The sequence below is a fragment of the Chinchilla lanigera genome, unplaced genomic scaffold (assembly GCF_000276665.1).
Source record: "Chinchilla lanigera isolate Chin_1 unplaced genomic scaffold, ChiLan1.0 scaffold00074, whole genome shotgun sequence".
Taxonomy (NCBI): domain Eukaryota; kingdom Metazoa; phylum Chordata; class Mammalia; order Rodentia; family Chinchillidae; genus Chinchilla; species Chinchilla lanigera.
Window position 1 is genome coordinate 4,148,431 of NW_004955475.1, and position 19,229 is coordinate 4,167,659.

Consider the following 19,229-nt stretch of genomic DNA (forward strand, 5'->3'; position numbering starts at 1 on the left):
CAATATGTAATACAACAAGCATTGTTAATTTCCTACCACTTTGTTTGTAACTCTGTATTGTCTGTACTGTTCTTTTGCTATTTTGTAAAAGGTTGTCTGTCTGTTAATGTTTTCCTCCTTTTATTTTTAAAATTAAAAAAAGAAAAATAAGATGAGCATTAATACAATTATATTGGGGGACCTTAATACCCCACTGTCACAAATAGACGTATCAACTAGATATCAACAAAGAACTATCAGAGCTGAACTAAATCTTTGAACAAATGCACTTAGTAGATATCTACAGAATGTTCCACCCTACAACAGAATACACATTCTTCTCAGGAGCACACAGGACATTCTCCAAAATAGACAACATACTACCTCATAAAATATGCTTCAATAAATGTAAAGAAATTGAAATTATCCCATGCATATTATCAGATCATTCTGCAATGAAATGGGAGAAAATGGCAAAAGAATCCACAAAAATATACATAAAAACATGAAAGTTAAATAATACCCTCTTGCACAACCGTTGGATTACAGATGAAAGTAAAGGAGAGATTGGACAATTTCTACAACAACACAGTAATGCCAATATGAGAATACTGGAACTTATGGGATGAAATGAAAGCAGTCCTATGTGAAAAATGATAGTGCTAAACGCCTACATCAAAAAAACAGAGTTAGCTCAAATAGCCTAAGTTTGAAGCTCAAAGTTCTAGTAAAAGACCAAGTTAAAACCAAAGCATGTATGAGGAAGAAAATTACAAATATCAGAGCAGAAATTAATGCAATTGAGACTTTAAAACAATACAAACATCAATTAACGGAGGAGTTGGTTCTTTGAAATATTAAGCACAATAGACCTTTAGCCATATGTATAAAAAACTCACAAATCCACCCAATTAGGAATGAAAAGGAAACAAGCAAAATGGATCCTGCAGAATTCTAGAAGATTATCAGGATCTATTTTGAGAAGCTGTACTTTAATAAGATGGAAAACACAGAAAAAATGAACTGATTCCTAGACACATGGGAATTACCAAACTTGAATCAAGAACACATAAAATTGTAAGTAATCCAATTGTCAAGGAAATTGAAGATGTAATAAAAATAACTTCCAGAAAAGAAAAATCCAGGTCCTGATGGATTAACTATTGAATACTACAAGAATTTTAAGATGATCTAATGCCACTACTCCTCAAACTCTTCAAAGAAACAAAACTGAAAGGGAAGCAAAATTCCCAAAGTCATTGCTGGAAACAAGTATTACCCTAATATCAAAATCAGAGAAGGATACAAACAAAAAAAGAGAAGTACAGGCCAATCTGCTTAATGAACATAGATGCAAAAATCCTCAAGAAGATACTGGCAAACAGAACTTAGCAAGTCATCAAACCGATAACACACTATAACCAAGAATTCATCCCAAGGATGCAGGGATGGCTCAATGTACACAAATAAATAAAGGTAATACACCACATTAACAGAAACAAGGACAAAAAGCACATGATCATCTAAATACATACAGAAAAAAATTTGGCAAAATCCAACACCCATTCATGATAAAAAAAATAATAATAATAATAATAAACCTACAGAAAGTTGGAATAGAAGATTTTTATCTCAATCTGGGAAAAGCCATCTCTAACAATAACCAAAGCAATAACCAAAATCATACTGAATGGTCAAAAACTGAAAACTTTCACTCTAAAATCAGGAACACAAAAAGGGATGCCAACTATCACCACTCCAGTTTAACACAGTTCTGAAAATATTAGCCAGAGCAACTACACAAGTGAAAGAAATAAAAGTAATACATTTGCACAAGGAAGAAGTTAAATTATCATTACTTGCAGATGACATAATACTCTATATGGAAGACCCCCAAAACTCCACCAAAAGCCTCCTAGAATTAAAAACCAAATTTAGTAGCATAGCAGAATACAAAATCAACACTCAAAAATCAGTATCATTCCTGTATACAAACAATAAACTCACTGAGCAAAAAAAAAACAGGGAAACAATACCTTTCAAAACGTCACTGAGAAAAATGAAATACTTAGGAATCAATCTAAGAAAGGCAGTGAAAGACCTATACATTGAAAACTACAGTACAATATAAAAGGAAATTGAAGAAGATATCGGAAAATGGAAAGATATATCCAGTTTTTGGATGGGCAGAACCAACATAGTGCAAATGGCCATACTTTCAACACTGTTACACAGATTTCATGGGATCCCGATCAAAATACCAACAGCATACCCCACAGAACTAGAAAAATCAATCTTAAAATTTATGTGGAACCAAAGGAGAGTTACAACCACAAAACAAATTCTGAGCAGTAAAGGAAAGGCTGGAGGCATCACGATCCCTGACTTGAAATTATACTACAAAGCTACCATGAACAAAAACAGCATAGTACTAAAACCACCTACCCTACCTTTGAGAAAGAAGCCAAACATGATGTCAAATTATACTACAAAGCTACCATTAACAAAAACAGCACAGTATTAAAATCAGCTACCTTACCTCTGAGAAAGGAGCCAAACACTCACAACAAAAAAGATAGCCTCTTTAATAAATGGTACTGGGAAAACTGGCTTTCCACATGCTAAAGATTGAACTTAGACCCATATCTCTCACCATGCACTGAACTAAAATCCAAATGGATCAAAGATCTAACTATAAAAATAGAAACACAATCTTTTGGGAGATAGAATAAGTAAAACTCTTGAAGACATAGGTGTAGGCAAAGATTTTATGAACAAAACCCTGATTGCACAGGAGCTATTACAACATATCAACAACTGGGATAATGTCATATTAAAAATTTTTGCACAGGAACAGAAACTACAGAGCGAAGGGACAACCCACAGAATAGAAAAAACAATTTACCAGCTATTCCTCAAAGATTAATATCTAGAATGCATAAAGATTTCAAAAAAATCAGATCACCAAATTTAAAGAAACAACCCCAAAATGGACACCTAGAATGAATAGACATGTCTCAAATGAAGAAATACAAACAGCCAACAAATATATGAAAAAATTTGGAACATCACTGGTCATCCAAGAAATGCAAATTAAAACAACACTAAGAGTCCATCCCACTCCAGAAAGAATGGCTATCATCAAGAAATCAACCAATAACAAATGCTGGCAAGGCTGTGGGAAAAAAGGAACCTTACTCCATTTCTGTAGGGAGTGTAAATTGATAAAGCCACTATGACAATCAGTATGAAGATTCCTCAAAAAAATTATATAGAGGTTCCATTTCACCTAGGTGTGCCTCTTCTTGGTATCTTCCCAAAAGAATTAAAAGCTTCATACTTCAGTGATAATCATATCCACTTTTATAGCAGTAGAGTCTATAATAACTAAATCTTAGAAGCAGCCCATATGCCCATCACCAGATAAATGGACAAAAAATGTGGTTTTTGTATACAGTGCAGTACTACTGTGCCATAAAAAGGGACAAATATGAGTCATTTTTTAGGTAAATGGATCTACCTCAAGACCATAATGTTAAGTGGAACAAATCAGACACACAAGTTTAAATATTCCATTGTTTTTCTTGTCTGAAAAACCCAAAGGATATGTAAGGAACAAAATGAAGGATAGATATAGGGAAATAGAAACAACATTTTCAAACCAGATGGAGCACAAGGGAGGGTGAATGTGGAAGGCAAAAAGGGATTTAAATAGAAAATGGAAGGGAAAAACTGAAAAAAAAAAAAAAAAAGCTTTTGTAAATGGGGAGGAGAAAAAGATGAAAGGATGGGAGAGAAATGGGGAAAAATTAAGACATTAAGACAAATACAAATTCCATATGATGAATGTAATTACTATATATGGCAAATTTGTACTAAAAAAAATCTCTAAAAAAAAAACAAAATGCACTACTAATGTCTACTTATTAGCTATAGTAGACTCATATATCTCCACAAAGAGAAAGATGTCTTCGAGTCTTAAGGAACCCTGAACAAGATTTAGAAAGCCATTGGTTACTATCTCTGAATAGAGTCATTTTTATGTTCAACTTTCTTTCTTTCTTTCTTTCAAATGAGTTAAATTCTTGCTCTGGCCTCAGTGAGGAAAGACATTTACTGGTTACTGGCCTCAATAAAATAAATTTTTATAGGTAAATTTCCCCCTCTCCTGCCAAAAATGAATCCCAACCGGGTGTTGCTGGAGGTAGACAAGCATATACAGCCCCAACCTAGAGGACCATGAGGGCTCATGGTTTAAAGTTTTATTTATGACTTTTGATTGAGGGTCAAAAGAGTACTGATTTTCTGCTCAGGAACTACCTGTAATGCTATTTTAGTATTCTCAGGCCTACGTCTGGCTGATTCTATTTGCTGTACTCTATACTCTGTAGTATTCTTTTTACGAAGTCCATGGTTTTTTATAGAAGATACCTCAATATTTTTCCCATTTAATCCAGCTAATGTGCTTGGGCCCCCAGGTCACAAGGACCAGCTACACCCTAGATAAGGTCTATCCAAAACCTAGTGCTCATAAACTAACTAATCAACTGGTAGGCTTGTTGTCAGGGTCTATTTAGAATATATGACTTTCAGAATTGGATATAACTTTAAAGATTGTCACTGTCAAGTATTTAGAGATCAGGTATAATATAACAAAAGTGATTTGCCTACACTTACCAGATGGCCAGTCTCCTGGACCAGTATTTTCGTTACTTTTTCCTAACAAAACAGCACAGAGAGGGAAGATAAAAATAAAGAACACCTGGATTTAAGACCTTGCTCTACTGTTTACTAGTCGTGTAACAGTAAAGATGATTTTAGCTAATATACAGCATTTGTTATGTGTCAGATACTGTTCTAAACACTTGATACACATTTACTCATTTATGTCTTATAGAAGCCCTTCAAGGAAACAGTTACAGGTTGAATATCTTTAATCCAAATATCTGAAATCTGAAATACTCTAAAATCCAAAACTAAAATTTCATAATTTAGATTTTTGTATTTTGGATAAACCATATAATTTGTATAAATATTTTGCTATGCTGTGTATCTAGACACCCTCCAAAGTCTCATGCACTAATAGATAGGGCCTTTCAGACATTACTGGATCTAGGGTATGCAAATGTGGATTAAGAGTATGATACCTGGATTAGTTCACTGATTGGTTTAGTGTGATTCTGGGTGTAGACAGAAATGCCACTATGGCTGTGGGTGGCACCACTCACAAGGCTTGTAGCCCCAATGGGATAAAAGAGACAGAAGGAGGGCAGGCTGCTGCTTGCTTCTCTGTTGTTTTTTGCCTGCCATACCATGAAACCTTTCTACAATGTGATTCCTTTTTGCCATGCCACCCTTCCTTGGAGCTAGCCAACTATGGACTGAAACCTCTACAAACTATGAACCAAGATAAAACTTTCTCTTTTAATTTGTGGTATCTGGTGTTTTGTCTCACCAGAGAGAAATTTAACTCAGACATATTTCAAAATCTAAAAATCTGAAATGTGAAATACTTCTGGTCTCAAGCGTTTTGGACAGGGATACCCAAGTTTTATTATTCCTATTTTTAAAAATGAAGAAATTGCATATCAGAGAGGTGGAATCATTTAGCCAAATTCACATAGCACCTAACTATTGAAGCCATAATACAAATGTAGGCATAATCTGTCTCTAGAGATTCTGCTTTTACATATCCTGTCTCTGAGTCTCAGTTTCTTCCATATAATATGAAGATAATTCTATACTCTCACTTGTCTCATGAACTGTAAAATATAGAACCAAAAGCTGGCAGGTGTGTGTGTGTGTGTGTGTGTGTGTGTGCAAATGTGTGAGGACTAATCCAGGAGACAGTGGCAGCTGTACAAGCCTGCTGTGCTCTTCTATCACTAACACTAGAGGGAGCAAAAAGATGTTTCCCTCTAATCATCTGAGTTGTTTTTAATAAGTTAACTGAATTTGGGAAGAACACTGATTCTAGGTCTTTCTTTCGTGTACAGAATCAAAATTTAACTTACTACAAGATTGTCGCACATGAGTACTTTGCTCATTCACTTCCATCAAACATTCATCATGTGAAAGGACCTGCTCACTATGATTGAACTTTGGTCCTTATCTGAAGATTACAGGGTCTCCAGGCACCAACCAATAGCAAATGTGGTTCAAGCAGTATGCAAAGCAAGCTAGGATCAGGTAACCCTATTTTCAATTCTGGGTTTAGTTACTTTAAAGAGTAGCAGTGGCAAAAGGAGGTGAGGACTGGAAGAGTCAAAGAGACAAACTGTTAGTACAACTGTTAGTATATAATAAGGACATGGAAGAGTAAATTTTTCAAAAGCCAAAAACAAGACTTTCAAACTGCATAGCCTTAGGTCTCAGTCTCTTCATCTACAAAATGGAATACTATTTGCCTCATAGGCAGAGTTGTAGATAGAGTAAGCTGAGATGTCAGCTGCACTGTGCTTAGTAGTGTTTGGCATATGCTGGTCTATGAATATAAGACATCAAAGAAAGGAAGGATTATAAATGGTTGTTGGGTTCTAGGAAGGTTTTGTAGGGCACTAAAGATAGAATTTTAAAAATGATAGGATTGCAACAGATACAGAAGGGAATGGAAGGGTAGTTGACACAAACGATGAGATTAAATAAAATTTGAGAAGAGAAGACAATGGTGAACTACTGAAGTTTGAAGAGGGTAAGCTTGAGAAAGCAAAATGCAGGAACAGCTGCAAATATGGACTGGAGTCATGTATAAATGGTCTTGAATCCAGTTTGAGGAAAAGGACGAAGTCAAATTTTATTTTGAGGAGAAAGAATGAGTCTTACATGTGGTCATTAAAGTGTAAGGGCATATTAGGAGAAAATGTGACTTTGAAAAGAGATTACAGATTTGTGCTCTTGAAAGTATTAAATGCGGGGAATCAACGGGACAAACAAGTAGGTTTAAAGTTCAAGTGAGGTAAAGGAAGATAGACATAAATAGGTTTGTGAGTCAGTGGCTCAGGAGAAATTATAAGGAAGATTTTCCTGTAAGAAATAGCTAAGAAAAAAGGTCACATACCTTCAGAAATTGTGATAATAGGTGAGGCACAGAAGAAGAGACAGAGAACCAAACCTAAATGGAGTTATCAGCACATGATTAGCACATCAACGACTACAATCTCACAGAAGTCAAGGACGACAGTCTTGAGCAGTAGGGGCTGATCAATATTATCAAATGGTACAGAGCTACAGAAAGAAAAGCAAGAAAAGGTCTTTGGAAAGTGGATATAGTGAGGGTTAAATTTTCTGTTCCCAATCTGATTTATGTCCCTCTTACCACCAAAGGCCGTAATTCCCACCTGTCCCTAATCCTCATCCTACAGGCCCAACATAAAGCCCAGAGTTGGTGCTTGGTTACTCTAGCAAGTTACACAAATATCTCTGGGCAGTGGGACAACACTATTGTGACTTCTAGCACAATAACTTCCAACCACCAGGGCAGTTAGGAGGCAGAACCGAATATATATTGTCTCTTACTCAGACTTACCAAAGAGTGGGGCATACAGTGTTTCTCGGTCCCACATGAAAGGTACTTCTGGGTATAAATAAGAAAGGGTTATATCATGCTTAAAACAGAATAGGATAATATTCCTTTTTATCCAGATTTCCCAAAAGAATCCTAATTTTAAATATTTTACCCCACAAATATATACATTTGTTATCGTAACCATAAACCCTGATTTTTAACCTGACAATATAATCACAATAACCTTGGGGCACTGGAAATTTCCAAATCTAAGACTGCTCTCTGAAAACAACAAGGAATGTGTCTACAGGTAACTCGGAATGAACGGGCAATGGGTTCTTGGATGGAGCAGACAAAAGAAGAAAAGGAGGAAAAGAAGAAAAGAAGTAAGAAGAGGAATGGGGAAGATAAATGTACTAAAAATACATGCTAAGCAAGAGTTGGGAGCTTCCTTTATGATCTAAATCTCGACAGTTCTCTGAAGTAAGCGATTAACATTCCCATTGCTTCTGAAGATAACCTCTGAAGTTAAACGAGCAGCCCAGAGTCACCCAGTTAGTGCGTACTGGAGCAGATTTCAATCTCAAGTCAGCCTTCCTATATTGTTTTGCTTCTGCCAATTGTGCACAGTGTGTCTAAGAAGGCAGACAGTTAGATGAGCCCACCCTGTAATGACTTAGAGGACTGGTGCTGAACATATGTTACATGTGCTGCAGCAGGCACACAGAGCCCTCTGTGTCAACCTGAGAGCCAAGTCACCTCAGCAGGTAAGCACCAGATGCTCAGGTTTAATTGCAGTGTTGATACTTTGTGATAAATAAGTAGGGTTTGGGTACTTGGTCTCTAAATGTTTGTCATCACTGACCTAGAGAGCTTATTGAAAGACCTTTCTAGTCCCAGGGTTTTCAATTGGTAGCTCTGAACTAGGGCTCAAGATCTTAACAGGTCTCAACTAATGTTGATGGTCGAGAGAGCATGTTTGGGAGAACCAATTGCCCTAGATAAGTGATAGCAGGCCTTTTAGAGCTTTCAATGATACAGCCTGCTATAGCATCTGTGCTATAGGTTCACCACCACTGCCCTAGATAATTTTCCTAGTCTCAGTTCTACCCTTTCATCTCCTCCTATTGCGTTCTCCCCTGGGACTAAGATGCCATCATGTACACTGAACTCTGGGCTTCTAGTACTCCCAGCCTATTTTCAAGGCCTTCTGCAACTGTTGGTGTGTGTTTTAGAATATTTGGGGGTCAGGTGATGAGCACACTCAGTAGCAGACTGTGAAAACACAACAAACAAAATAACTGGGATTTCAATCCTCAATTGGTTTTCTAGAGCTATACCACTTGTCCTGCTCTTCTTGCTCTTGCCCACTATCTGAAAAGTACCAACCCACAAACAGATACTTAATTAGCCTGAGTGGTCACTAGATATATTTATTTGATAATCAATAAGGAGAAGGGGGATTTTTTCCCCAAAACTGAACCACTATGTGTTGCAAAGAATAGCAAACTGCCAGTTGTCACAAGATAGCTGAGCTGGGCTTGCCTTCTAAGAAGCACAGAAGGAAAAGGAGGAATATGAGCCTAATTTACTTCTCTGAGGTTTTCTGAGTTTGACATCTGCCTCTTTTTTCATAGAATGACTTCCTGCTCAATAGCTAACATGAACAAAAGCAAAATTCCTTTTCTTTGTTCCCTTTAAACATATCTAAAACAAGCTGGAATTTAATATTCTCTTCCAAAGCAGCCATATATACTTTTAATACAGCCTTGTAAGTAGACTCTGACTATCTTGTCAAAAGTGTGGATGGCATAACCATCCTCCATTTCTGGAAAAGTGTGACGCAGGCTGTTTCAACAATAGCTAGGAGGCATAATGGTGGAAAGCAAAGGCTCCAATTGACTACTGGAAGAAGTTCTCCCAGTAACTCATTGAATGACCTTGGACAAGTCCCTTTCCCTGCCTCAGCCTATTTCTTTATGAGTCAAGTGTCATATTAAAACCACTTACATGACCTACCAAGTGTTCTCTGGTTGCATAATTCTATTGAGGCTAATATTTCAACCCTATAAAGGGCAGAGATTACATTAATGCAGCTTATTTTTTTTCTCTTTCTTTTGTGCTTGATAGGATGTTTTTATTCTCTGCTGAGGAAATAAGCAATTGGAGGTGGCTAGTCCCTTCATAAAGATAACACATACACTGCTGATAACACACTGAAGAATGGGTTTTCCACTTTAGCCCTTGACTGCCCCTTTAGCCCTTTGTTCTCTACACTTAGTTATAAAGAGAAATCATCTTTCCTATGACTTTAGCCCTCATTTGCCTCCAGTCGCATACTTCCAACTACCTGTTACCTTTAATAAAACATATACAAAATTAATCATATGACTCCAGCATGCTCCCCTTCATAATTTTTCCCATTTCAGAAGACTTTACTGAAAGTATTTCTTCCTGTTTCTCCCTCAGATATAACCCTTTCTCTTCCCTTCCACTGATCCTCATCACCTCAAGTTATCTCCCAAGTGGCCTTCCTGCCCCCTACATGTCTCTCTCTTCTTTAAGATGCAACTTTGTTGAAGACAACAATATGTAATATATTGGGCAAGGGATATAGCTGAGTGACAGAAGCACCTGCCTGGCAAGCATAAGATCCTGAGTTCAATTGCTGGTACAAAAAAAAAAAAAAAAAAACAACAGAAGAAGAAGAAAAAAACAACATGTAATATAACAACCATTGTTAAATCCTATCATCTTGTTATGAAATCCTATATCATTTTATTGTTTTTATGTTGTTTTGTTTTTGTCTTCATTGTTGCTATTTTGTTATTTTTTTCTCTTTAGAAAAAAAAAAGAAAAAAGATGCCCCTTAATAATGCATTTCTCAGAAAACTTCTGCTGGTGTCACTCTCTGTGTTTAAGATATTTTAATAACTCTCCACCATCCCAAAACTCTTCTTAATCTAGTCCCATCTCTAAATATAACCCATACCACCTCTAAGTAAGCAAGCACATCTTCCTCCTCCTCTTCCTGTGTGTGTGTGTGTGTGTGTGTGTTTGGTGCTGGAAAGAAAAAACAGAGCTTCACACATGCTAGACAAGCTCTCTACCACTGTACTATACCTCCAGCCTAGATCTTCCATTTTGGTCAAACCAAAACAGGCACATGTAATCCCATTACTGCACCTCTGATTCAATCATACCTTTAGCCAAAGCCTAACTGTAGAAACACTGGAGTCCAGTTGTTTCTTCCTACTTATGTGATTTTAGCCCATCTACCTTTCCTTGTGAATCCAATCTATATCCTCTCTCCCTGAACTTCTTTCAGTATTTTTACTTAGAGTAAGAAGAAAATAACAACTTGGAGAAGTTGAAGTTATAGACAAAAGTGCAATTCTCCAAATAATCAGAGTGTGTACTTGTGAATGATATACATAAAGCATATTGTTAACCCATAATGAACAGCACTGTTTTTAAGCTCTACTAAGTTCTACAACATGAGCTCTAAAAACAGGAAAGTTCTAAGGAAGATTAGAGTAACAGAGCTACCATCTCTGTCAGGTTGCAGAACATTCTATATGGTCAGAACAACTGTTTACGTAATATGGTCACCAGAGAAAGGAGCTGAGATGCCAAGCACGAAAAATTCCATTATAAGTATGAAAAGAATTACAAAGGTTGCTATTGATTTTCTCCAGGACTTAACAGTTGATATGTGATTGGTTCCAGCTCAATCTGAGTGTTGCTGTCTCTCATAACTTAAGTAATTTTCTTTTTGAGCAGAATAATTAATGCACTCAATTGATAGCCCGAGATGTGCTGAAAGGAAGTATTCAAATATCTCTTTTTCATGACATAATCATTTTTTTCTAGTTTGGCTATCTGAGTCGTAGGCATCAGTTCGCTCAGTGTTCATTTTATGTCATAAACATGTACTAAAAATAATAAGAGTAACAACGAAAATGGGGGAAGGGGTTCTAGAGAGGGCAGGAAGCAGTAAGTGGGGAGGGAAAAGAAAACACAAAAGAATCAAGATGTGAGAAATATCTTGATTCTTTTGTATTTCCCATATGTGCATATTCCCTAAAATGTATGCAAAATTCATATATTACAAATATGTACTAATAAAATAAATTTTTTTTAAAAGTATAGCCAAATGGTGCAAGGATCTCACATATGAGAAAGGTAAGCTTATGGACTACAGGTTATTAGCCTCTTGACTGGAGAAGTCTCCCACACGACAGCAACTCCCAACTGATAAACATTAGTTTATATATTCAAAACATTTTCGACAAGAGTTACTGTCACGTTGTTCTGGGACTGTCTGAAATCTCTCAAGCACCTCTAACATATAAGTCAGGCACTAAAAGACAAATACATTAAAGATCAGAATAACCCCAAGAGTCTTAACAAGCAGCCCCTGTGATGTCATCCCTTCTATTGAAACCAATTGTCTTAAACTTTCTGGGGCTAAGAGTGTATAGCAAGAATTGGACCTGTCACTTACTGCACTGGACCAGTCACAAGAAACTAGAATCTTGCAAACTCCACCACCATGTTTCTCCTCACAAGGTTCCAGGAAGAATAAGGAATGAAAGAGAATTTTGCTAACCAGCCTATAGAAGCTATGTATATTTTCCCTTCTCCTCCTTCATCCCTACCCCTCAGCATTAATAATGCCCCTGCCATCATCTGTAATCTATACTCTATTTCCTACAGTTATATGTAGTCTACTTAAGGTGGCCATATTCTAAGAGACAAATTATTAGTACAACAACAATAACAGCAGACTCAGCAATGCCCTCTCCATGAGCTACTGAGTAAAAAGTATGCCATAAAAAACTGAAGGTTATCTCCAACCCTTTCCTGAATGTTGAGCAAGACTGATCTCTATACCCAAAATGTTCCTGCCCAGGGCATCATGCCCTTGGTCTGGGTACTAAAGCTCCAGTTACCAACTGAGGTCTCTTGCTGCCTTCATTCCCCGGTAAGAGCAGATCAGGACAAACCTAGAGGAAAAGCAGGGGAGCTCAAAAGCCTCAAGTCCCAGAGGTAATCTAGACCTCCCCTGACATCTATACCTGAGTTCTTGATTTTTTTGTGTGTGATTCCACTGGGACCAATCCTGAAAGCCTTCATTTTTCCTGGACTACGACTTGAAGCCTAGCCTTGGAGTTTCCTAGGCTTGGTGGGGGTAGGGTTTCTCTAGGTTTCCAGAATGGTAGGAGGAGGGGGCTAAAACTACATGAAGAATCTGTCCTCTATGCCTCCCACATGCATAGTTCTATACTCATCAACACCAGAGGGTGGGTGGGCAAGGCAAAGAGAAGGAAAGTCATTTTTTATCCATTTGACAGATGCCATGTTAGGAGAGCTGTAGATGGGGGGAGGAGCAGGGAAGGAGACAGGTTGGAACTAAGGGTTCTAATATCTAAATGTGGCCATCTGGTCTAAGGTGATGAGAATAAAAGCAACATTTAGTCAGGAGCACTGGGACCTCTCGTGTCTGGAGAATAGGAAGGAAAAGTATATTTTAATCAACTTATACCACCTTGAGATCTCAGTATGCCCACCCCAGATACAGGCTAGCTAAGCTCTGGGCCTTGTCATGCATTTACACAGAGAATGTAAGTGTCTCTAGGTGAGTCATTATAACCCAGAGAGGAAATCTCCATCTAAATAGCCCATCAAAAAGGTAAAAGATAGTTTCCAGTGGTTCATTGACTTCTCCCTGCCTATTGGCTCACAGTAAAAGAAAGGACAACCAACCACAGCCAAGACACCTAACAGTGTTTCTAGTCCATCTCACAAGTCTTTTGTACTCAGGAATGGACCACGCTTCTCCTGACAATATCTATCACACTCCTGGCTTCCCAGCAGATATTCATTAAATGATAGATGAATGGAGGGCAGGGGCATTCAGTGAGCAACAGCTGGCTCTCCAAGTGAGCCCGTGACTCAAACTGGATGATCTGGCTTCCAATCAGACATTGTTTTAAAGACTCCAAGAGATACATCATCTAAACTCAGGCTTCAACCTGGTGCAGTGGCTCACGCCTGTAATCCCAGCACTCAGGAGGCAGAGGCAGGAGGATCGTTGCGAGTTCGAGACCAGCCTGGGCTACAAAGTGAGCTCAAGCCCAGCCTGAATTGCATAGCGAGGCCCTGTCTCAAAAAATAAATAAATAAATAAATAAATAAATAAATAAATAAACTCTGGCTTCAGATAGGACACAAGAGAAGCCAAATCAGATCTACCTTCAGGGTCATGAAGGGATGGTACCAGGTCTGTGTCTGCAGGAAAAGTACTTGTGCTTATAACAAGAAAACTTCAAGTAGGTTACTCGAACTTATGTAAAGGAAGATTCTTTCTGTCTGGGCTAGGTAGAGGAAGTTGGGGGGGGGGCAAAGTAACTGATTGGGATGGGAAGAAAGCATCCAGTATGTGCCAGGGTTTGAAGCTCTTATTTTTGACTCTGTCCAGAACTCAAGAGCCTGAAAGATAATGGATTCTTTTACTCAGGGGTGATCAAGATTGGAGACTCAAAAGAGCTATCAGGAGCTCAGTCCTCAATTTTACAGGTAAGAAAACTAAGGGTCCAAAAATTAAGTTGCTTAAAGTATTAATCTAGTCAGTACCAGAGCTAATATTAGAAACCAAGCCTATAGTCTTTTCGAAGGACGTATGTCAATTGCTTTTGGACCCTACACTCCAATTTTTTAAAAGGAAAACACTTAGCTGCTCCTTTCATTTAAAAAAAGTAACTATGCAATGATAGTTGCCAATTTCTTTCCCATCATTTTAATATCTATGTGTCCAACCATTTTAGGCAGCTAAATTAGACAGAAATTAATATACACTCAGAGAGAGACAGGGCTCTCAAGGAAGCCAGGGAAAAATAAAGACATCAGAATTGTAGCTGGAGGTATACCCAAAGAAGGCCAGGCCTCAAGACAGAGATGCAGTAAGCCAGGCCTACATGCCTCCTTAAGGAATAAATAGTAACTTGGAATTATTCCATAATTAACACCACCTGCCCCAGGAGTTCCAGATAGGTGCCAGTCGCCCAGGTGGGTGACCAGAGCATCTGGACCCATTCCTTCCCAAAATGCCTTTCTTTTTTTACATGTACCCTTGCTATGTGACTCATTTCCCCACTGGTTCAATATTAGCTAAGCAGCTATACTTGTGATACTACAGGTTGATGGCGTTTGACCCATGTTGTACCACACTGTGACTTTGCTGTATAAATTACCCGTGACAAAGGGCCTTGTTGGCAACACACTTGGTACCCCTCCTGTCTCTCAGGAGCTATCTCTCAATATAAACCTTTCCTACTCTTAACCTCTGTTTTTCCTTGGAATGCATTCTTCAATTTGGAGGGACACAAACATGGTACATCTGACATTTAGCAGGTTGGGAGTTACATTTCTCTTATATCACTACATCATCTTATAAACTTCAAATATAAATAATAAAAATTTAATAAACAAGCAAGAAAACACTGATCCCAGTATCTAAATACTAATATAGTATGTACTTTATACAAATTGCCAAATAGAAACTTAAAACCAGCATTATTAACAATTTAATGCATGAAGAATTTCTGCAAATTTCTCCCTGAGCTTCACTATTTTAGATATGCCTGGTGCTCTTTGCTCCCACAGCTCTACAGACATTATTCCTTCAGTACTAAAATAAGAGCTTTCTACTTCAAGGGTCCCAAAGAGGTCTGACCTGTCTGGGAAATTAAGGATAAGAACAACTCACAATGATGGCTGAGTAACTTCCAGAATTACTCTCATCACCAGATATCTTGGCTTGGGAATCTGAAATTCAAATTCAAACTAAAATGTAAATGTTAGTAGAAAACACAGTGGGCTCCAAGATTGGCTTCATTAGTGACTTCTTCTTGTGTACTTGGACAGATCTGGCTCTTTTCTGAGCTAGCTGAACTAGTTCATTTTAGATAGAAAGCTAAGTAAAATAAATCAGACATATAAGCTTAAACACCATTCTCTCATTTGAATAATGTAAAATAAAAGACTGATAACAGGAATTAGGAAGATAAATCTTTTGCAGATGGTAAGGGGTCTAAGAGACCAAGCATGAGGGGAAAAGGGATGGAAAGGAGACATAAAAAGATTTAAGATGTGTCATGTACATACACCAAATATCCACAGGGAATGTAAACATTATATGTCACAAACATGAACTAAAAACAACAATAGTAATAATGAAAATGGGGAAATGGGATCTAGAGACAGAGGAGCAGGAGAAGCATGAGAAGGGGAAGGGAAATAAAAAGAATCAAGGTATGTTAAGTACATGTACCTGCTCCGTAAGCTGAACACAAACTTTACGTACTGCAAACATGGCCTAATAAAATAAAATGAAATGAAGTAAAATAAATAAGTTGAGATTATTTTTGAGCTATGCTGCTGCCTTGCAGACCTCCTCCCCTTGCTTATCTAAAAGGGTCAGAACTGCAGTTATTCTGCAGCTTTTAACAAAATATATGAAAACAGTAACCCTAACTGGGCCAAGCCACACTAGTAAATCAGTGGAAATTGAAAAATAATGCATGGGCAGCAAGACAGATGACACAAAAGGCCTTTTACCCCAATGGCTAGCCCAAAGCCTCACCTCCAGATTCCCTCCACCACCTTTCTACCGCTCTGACTCAATGTGCCTAGCTTCCCCTCTCCTAAGTTCAGAATGGTAGAAATAAAACAAGCAATAGAGGCTCTATGAAATCTAGCCCCACGCAAGAGTCTTTGGGTGCACAGTGGAAGAACACACTGAAGGAAAAAAGTAAGCCCAGCTGGATTTTAATCTCCATATTAAAGTCAGAAGAATCAGTTTATCTGGTCTCTAAGGCCTCTTAACTTTGGTTCTTGGATTTCTACAATCTTATCTCTCAAGAGTTGGCAAAAAGCTTCCAAAGCCCAACCCTCAAACATATTTTATTCTGGCCTACCTTTAGGCAAGTCAGCTCCACATGGCTTCTATACCCAGGAAGCTGTGAAGATGTGGGTGGCCAAGGTGGATCAAGTACCTCATGAGATCCTCCTCCAGGAGAGGCTTAAATAGGCAGCACAATTCCCTCTCACAACAGCTCAACATCTCTAATGCTTTACTGCTTGCAACATACAAGAGATGAATGGGATGAGTGAGACATTAGCTTCTACGGCGGGAAGAAAGGGTTCATCAGTGCGCCTCTTATAGGCGAGGAAAAAGAGCTCCCAAAGGCTGGACCCCAGGCAGCTCCCTCCCTCCTTGTTCTTACTTGAAAGAGAAAACTCTACACTTTTGCATATATTTACTTAAACTGCTTCTTCCTTTAGCACTACGAATCACTGAGTGGAAGCTTGCAGCAATGAGAGTCCATTGGGTTGAGAGTCCAAACGTATATCTTCTCATACTAAATTCACAGTTACCTAATCCTGTGTTGCCAGTCTCAGTGTCCCCTTCTCTGAGCCTCAGTACCCTCATCTGTAAAATGGATGAAACAGTGTTTAAGCAGATGGTGTGGGGAATAGGTAGAGAAATTAAAGGTAAGCAATAAGCTCCTCTCAATTACTTCCAAATTACATTTAATTAAAACCTAGATGAAATGAAATCTTAACACACATAGCAACACATGCTCAACTATTTATTTATTTATTTGATACTGGAAATTAAACACAAGTCCATTTCACTGAAGTACATCCTTAGCCCCTTTTACTTTTTTATCTTGACACAAGGTCTTGCTAAATTGCCCAGACAGGGCTCAAACTATCAATACTCCTGCCTCAGCATTCCTCAGTGCTGGATTATAGGCATGTACCACAACACCCAGACATATTGCCAACTTTTAGATGTCAATTTCCCTATTCTTTGTCACAATGTATTCTTGTACCTTCCAAATCCCATATGACATAACAATTGAGCCTATTTTATAAGACCGGAAAACGGAGGCTCAGGAATATTTTGTCTGCAATGTCCATGGGGAGCTAGTGGGAGTGAGCTACACAATCTTGTTCCTGATCCCCTCCCCACCAACAAAATAGATGAAATGACCATGAGCACAAACACTTAGAAACAAATTACGCTCCCAGGGCCAGAGCTGGCACTTTAGGCTGCTTCCTATGGCAGATACAAGCAGCTTGACCTTGCTCTTCCCAGTTTAGGAAGAACAGTCCCTGCCCATGATTCTTCTCTTTACCCCATTATTTTGGGCCCCTAAGCACCCCAAATTATGGAATCACCTAAACCTGTTTTGTTTTCCAGAAGGGCTGACCCAGCATTGAAAATTATCTGTATAGGTAGGGATGACCCCACTAGAGTTGTAACCATCCGGATTCCATGAAGGTCACTTCCCTTGGTCCCACTGTTGGCCTTTCTCTGGCTACTTTAACATCAGTCAGGCACAATTAGTGACTGGCTTAAAAAACAATTTTGTGGATGGAGAAAATGTTCATCTTCAAAGCATTTTCTTAACTCTTAGCATATCTGAGCCTTGACATTATTTAAGATTAATAATGGTGGCTTTACCAGTAGGCCAATATGACTGAGGAGAGTGGAACCTAACTGAGGGATAGCCTAAGAAGCCATGTAACAAGTGCAACTCATGTATATTGACTTCGATTCCAAAGCTGAGATGTGGTCATGAGGCTTCTACAATCAGCCCAGAGGAAAGTCTAGGTCTGCTGCTCTGCCTGGCAATTCTGGTTTCTTTTCTTACTGCTTCCCAGGCTTTCCTGAGAAACAATATATGGTACCTTCCTTACAGCTCCTGCCTTTGGTACCAAGGGCCTGAAAGGTTTCCTCAGGACACCATGACCTGGTTTCTAGCTTGAGGAACTCTAAATATAGCAGCCACTCATTAGTGGGGCCAGATGGCCCAAGCTGCTGTGCCTAGGGGCTGGGTTGTGGTCATTAAGGACGTGTCTGGTCCCTCAGTCCACTACTAACACAAGAGAGGTTGGGTCATTGCCAAGTGGAGTATGCCTTTAAGCGTCCTACCACTTCCCCTCCCACCTATAATTTAGATATACTTGCTCTGTTATTTCATCCCCAAGAAAAATGAAATTTAATAGTCAATGACTTTAGATTTTCTAGGGTACCTCTTCATAATCATATCACTCCATAATGATTTGTAAGTGGACTGAAGAATGAAAGCGTAGGCTCAAGCTTTCTGCACTGATCAGTACCAATTTGCTTTCTCCACTAGCCTACGTCTGCCTGTAAACTCACGTCTGAGGGCTCGGAGCTGAGCCCTGTTTGTCTTGTGATTCTGCTACAACATCCATTTTAGCATCCATTTTATTACTGAGTTCACAGACCTCTCAAACCTGATTTCAGGATAAAACATGCCAGAGAAAACGGATGGAAGTCCACCAGCTGTGGCCAGTTCCCTATCATATCTACTTACAAGAAAGTAGATGGCCGGCCTATGGGTAGGACATTTTCTGCATAGGGCTGTCTGGATTCTGTGAGGGTGTCACATAGATGTGTTCAAGTGTGTTTCACAGGGAGATTGTCATTCTTTCTTAAGTTTGTTCTTAAGAGTGTGTCTCAGGAATAGGACTGTGTACCTTGGGGCTGAGAACACATCTGAATGTGTATCTCTGTGTATCTCATGTATATGAGTATATAGTTGTGCCCAATATGCACCCAGGTGTATTCACACATGCAAATGTGCACCAGCATGCCTCCTCTGTCACTATATATGTGTCTTGCTGGTTGTGTGAATGTCAAGTG

General features: G+C 38.6%; 1 protein-coding gene across 8 annotated transcripts in view; it reads right to left on the minus strand.

The window, feature by feature from the left end:
* The window catches only part of Arhgef9 (Cdc42 guanine nucleotide exchange factor (GEF) 9), a 193,543-nt gene that overhangs the window by 127,509 nt on the left and 46,805 nt on the right, over positions 1-19,229 (minus strand). Inside the window, exon 2 of one of the 8 annotated variants that reach the window (XM_013502876.1) lies at positions 7,505-7,552. The exons of the other annotated variants lie outside the window; for them this stretch is intronic. Within the exon in view, the coding sequence (XP_013358330.1) occupies positions 7,505-7,519 (15 nt within the window). The 5' untranslated portion in view covers positions 7,520-7,552. The remainder of the gene's footprint in view (positions 1-7,504; positions 7,553-19,229) is intronic. 8 annotated transcript variants of the gene reach the window in all.